Source organism: Salvia splendens, unplaced genomic scaffold (assembly GCF_004379255.2).
Source record: "Salvia splendens isolate huo1 unplaced genomic scaffold, SspV2 ctg478, whole genome shotgun sequence".
Taxonomy (NCBI): Eukaryota; Viridiplantae; Streptophyta; class Magnoliopsida; order Lamiales; family Lamiaceae; genus Salvia; species Salvia splendens.
The window spans coordinates 1-3,625 of NW_024599132.1; the positions used below are offsets into that span (position 1 = coordinate 1).

At 47.5% G+C, this 3,625-nt stretch overlaps 1 protein-coding gene across 1 annotated transcript; it reads left to right on the forward strand.

Annotated features, from left to right (window-relative positions):
- The first annotated feature begins 773 nt into the window (after positions 1 to 773).
- On the forward strand, positions 774 to 2,819 carry LOC121790325. The gene is made up of 2 exons (XM_042188569.1): positions 774 to 2,239; positions 2,333 to 2,819. Exons 1-2 carry the CDS (start codon positions 774 to 776, stop codon positions 2,817 to 2,819), a joined length of 1,953 nt encoding a protein of 650 aa, XP_042044503.1.
- The last annotated feature ends 806 nt before the right edge of the window (positions 2,820 to 3,625 follow it).

Genomic DNA, 3,625 nt, shown 5'->3' on the forward strand with positions numbered 1-3,625 from the left:
TACTGAAATGCCGAAACCCTCGAATGAGTTAAAGCCACTCCAGCATATTTAAAGTACGCCTATCTGGGGAAGACGAAACAATGCCAATTATCATCAACAGTCAGTTGAACCAGGGGAAGGAAGATAAATTGCTGGAAGTATTGAGGCGAAATCAAAAGGCCATCGGGTGTAAGTTGACAGATCTGGTGGGCATCAGCCCAGATTTATGCATGCACCATATCAGATTGGAAGAAGGAATCAAACCTCATCATGACCAGCAATGCAAACTCAACCCCAACATGAGGGAAGAGGTGCTCAAGGAGATAGTCAAGCTAGTATCCATAGGGATCATCTACTCCATCCCGGATAGCAACTGGGTCAGTCCGGTTCGTATGGGGCCGAAGAAGGGAGGAATACAGGTCATAAAAAATGAGAAAAATGAGTTGATTCCAACACGGCCAATCACTGATTCCAACTGGGTCAGTCCGGTTCGTATGAGAATGTGCATCGATTATAGGAAGTTGAACGCGGCCACAAAGAAGGATCACTTCCCTCTGCCATTCATTGACCAGATGCTTGAGAAATTAGCGGGGAAGCAATATTTCAGCTTCCTTGATGGGTACAGTGGCTACTTCCAGATCACGGTGAACCAAGAGAAGACCACGTTCACCTGCCCTTTCGGCACCTACGCCTACAGAAGGATGCCGTTTGGCCTCTGCAACGCCCCAGGAACTTTCCAAAGATGCATGATGAGCATCTTCTCTGATTTGTTGGAGGATTGCATATAAATCTTCATGGACGATTTTACCGTCTATGGGGACACATTTGATCAAGGGCTAAATAGCCTGAACAAAGTGTTGGAAAGGTGCCGGCAAAAGGACTTGGTTCAAAATTTTGAAAAATGTCATTTCATGGTCACTGTAGAAATAGTCCTGGGCCATGTGGTGTCAAGCAGAGGGATAGAAGTGGATCAAGCCAAAGTGGCAGTTATAGCAAAACTCCCATACCCGACGAATCAGAAGAAGATCGGGGATTTCTTGGGCCACGCGGGATTTTACAGGCAATTTATCATAGATTTTGCGAAGATAGCCCAGCCCCTGACAAGGCTACTCCAGAACAATGTGGAGTTCGAGTTTTCTAATGCCTGGAAGGCCGCCTTCCAGCTGTTGAAGGACAGACTGATCAGCTCTCCGATCATACGCACCCCCGACTGGAGTCACCCCTTCGAGGTGATGTGCGATGCAAGAGACTATGCAATAGGGGCGGTCTTGGGTCAAAAGATCAACGGAAAGAGTTATGTTATCTTCTACGCCTCAAAGACTCTAAATCAAGCGCAGAAGAATGACTATACGACCGAGAAGGAGATGTTGTCAGTGGTTTATGCCTTCGAGAAGTTCAGACCTTACCTATTGTGTGCAAAGGTGATTGTCTACACAGACCATGCGGCTATCAAATACCTCATAGCAAAGAAAGAGTCAAAGTCGCGCTTGATTAGGTGGGTCCTCCTTCTACAAGAGTTCGACTGGGAGGCGGTCGACAAGAAGGGAAGCGAGAATACAGTGGCTAATCACTTAAGTCGAATCATGCAAGAAGATAATGGGGAAGCCATCTCTGACGCCTTCCTTGAGGATCATTTATACCTGATCAAGTCAACGTCCAGCCTTCAGTGGATCAACCGAGCTGAGAGGATTGATCAAGCTGACCGAGGGAGGGAGATCCAACACAGGCATAAGGAGCCATGGTTTGCGGACAAGGCTAACTATCCGGTGACGGGCGAGTTGCCCGGAAATGATGAAGCCACGAGAGCACAGAAGCAGAAACTCAAAAGCGACTCCCGATACTTCTATTGGGATGATCCATACTTGTGGAAGCTGGGGGCGGATCAAGTCATCCGACGTTGCACACCAGATTGGGAACAAGATGACGTGTTGGTCCACTGCCATGCACTAGCTTGTGGCGGTCACTTCGGGCCAAAGAAGACAGCGAGGAAGGTACTGGACAACGATTTTTACTGGCCCTCCATCCATAAAGACGCATACGAGTTTAGCAAGAGATGCCCCAGATGGCAGCTGACTGGAGGAATTTCTGCAAAAGATGAGATGCCACAGATCCCCACAATAGTATGCGAAATATTGGATGTGTGGGGAATGAACTTCATGGGACCCTTCCCATCTTCTGAAAGCAATCTCCATATTCTGGTGGCAGTGGACTATGTGTCCAATTGGATAGGGGCGAAGGCGACGAGGACGTGTGAGTCCAGGTAGGTGGCCAAGTTCTTAAAATCAAACATTTTTACCCGGTACGGGGTACCGCGAGCCATCATCTCTGATCAAGGGGCTCATTTCGTCAACAGGACCATCGAAGCTTTGATGAGGAAATATGGCATACACCACCGACTGTCCACACCTTACCACCCGCAGTCAAATGGCCAGGCTGAAGTGTCGAACAAAGAGATCAAGGCGATCTTGGAGAAGACAGCAAACCCCACGAGGAAAGATTGGAGCCGTCGACTGGAAGACGCGCTTTGGGCTTACAGGACCGCTTTCAAGACGCCGATCGGAATGTCCCCTTACTGGCTGGTATTAGGGAAGATGTGCTATTTTCCTGTGGGAGTCGAGCATCAAGTATTCTGGGCGATCAAAGAGATGAATCTGAATGCCGAGTCTGGTGCTGAAGAAAGGAGAATGCAGCTGCAAGAGCTTGAGGAGCTCCGCCTTGACGCTTACAACTCTGCCATGTGGTATAAAGAGAAGACAAAATGTGGCATTACAAGAACCTTCGCAAGAAGGAGCTCAAGGTGGGCCAGAAGGTGCTGCTATTCCAGTCAAGGCTCAAGTTGATGCCTGGGAAGCTGAGGTCAAGGTGGACAGGCCCCTATACCATCATCGCCATGCGAGCGAATGGAGAGATCGAACACCAAGGAAGCGAACCTGATTCTTCTTCCTTTCTGGTGAATGGGCATAGGGAAAAGCCATACAGAGATGGAATGGAGGTGTGTGTGGTGTACGACATTCCACTGCTCATGCCTAACTCTCGCCGGTAGAAACAGGTATAAGGAGTGACTGAGTACTCTTGGGTAGTCTGCTTGATCAAGCAACTAATTTCTACACCTACAAACTGATCAAGTGACGTCCTAAGGGCACTTAGTCAAGTCATTGGTAGTTAGTGTAAACATTTTTCGTATTATTAGTTTTAAAAACTTAGGAAATAAAGAATTGGAAAAAAAGGGGGGGCAACTGATCAAGTGGTTATTAATTGAGTATTCATCTGGAACCACTTGTCCACTTGATCAGTTAGAATTTGGATTTAATTAGTGGGTTACAGTGATTTGATTGATCAAGACAGGGTGATGAAAGGACATGCTCATTTGAAAAGGTGCGGAAAGACGAAACGTCGGAGAAGGCAAACTGTTGCGCTGAAAAGCCGTACCAGAGGAAAAAGCGTATCAGGTAAGCCAAGCCAGCTGTCGCTTTAAAAAAGCACACTTGTACTCGAAGAGTCGCACGGATATCAACAGTCTGCATCTGGCTATAAAAGGGAGTTCTCTGCACTGTACTTCACTTTTTCTCCCAACCACCTACAGTACGCTTGTTTGCTCTCATCCATATCTCTGAGTTTCAGAACCCTAGCCCAAGCACCACCAATT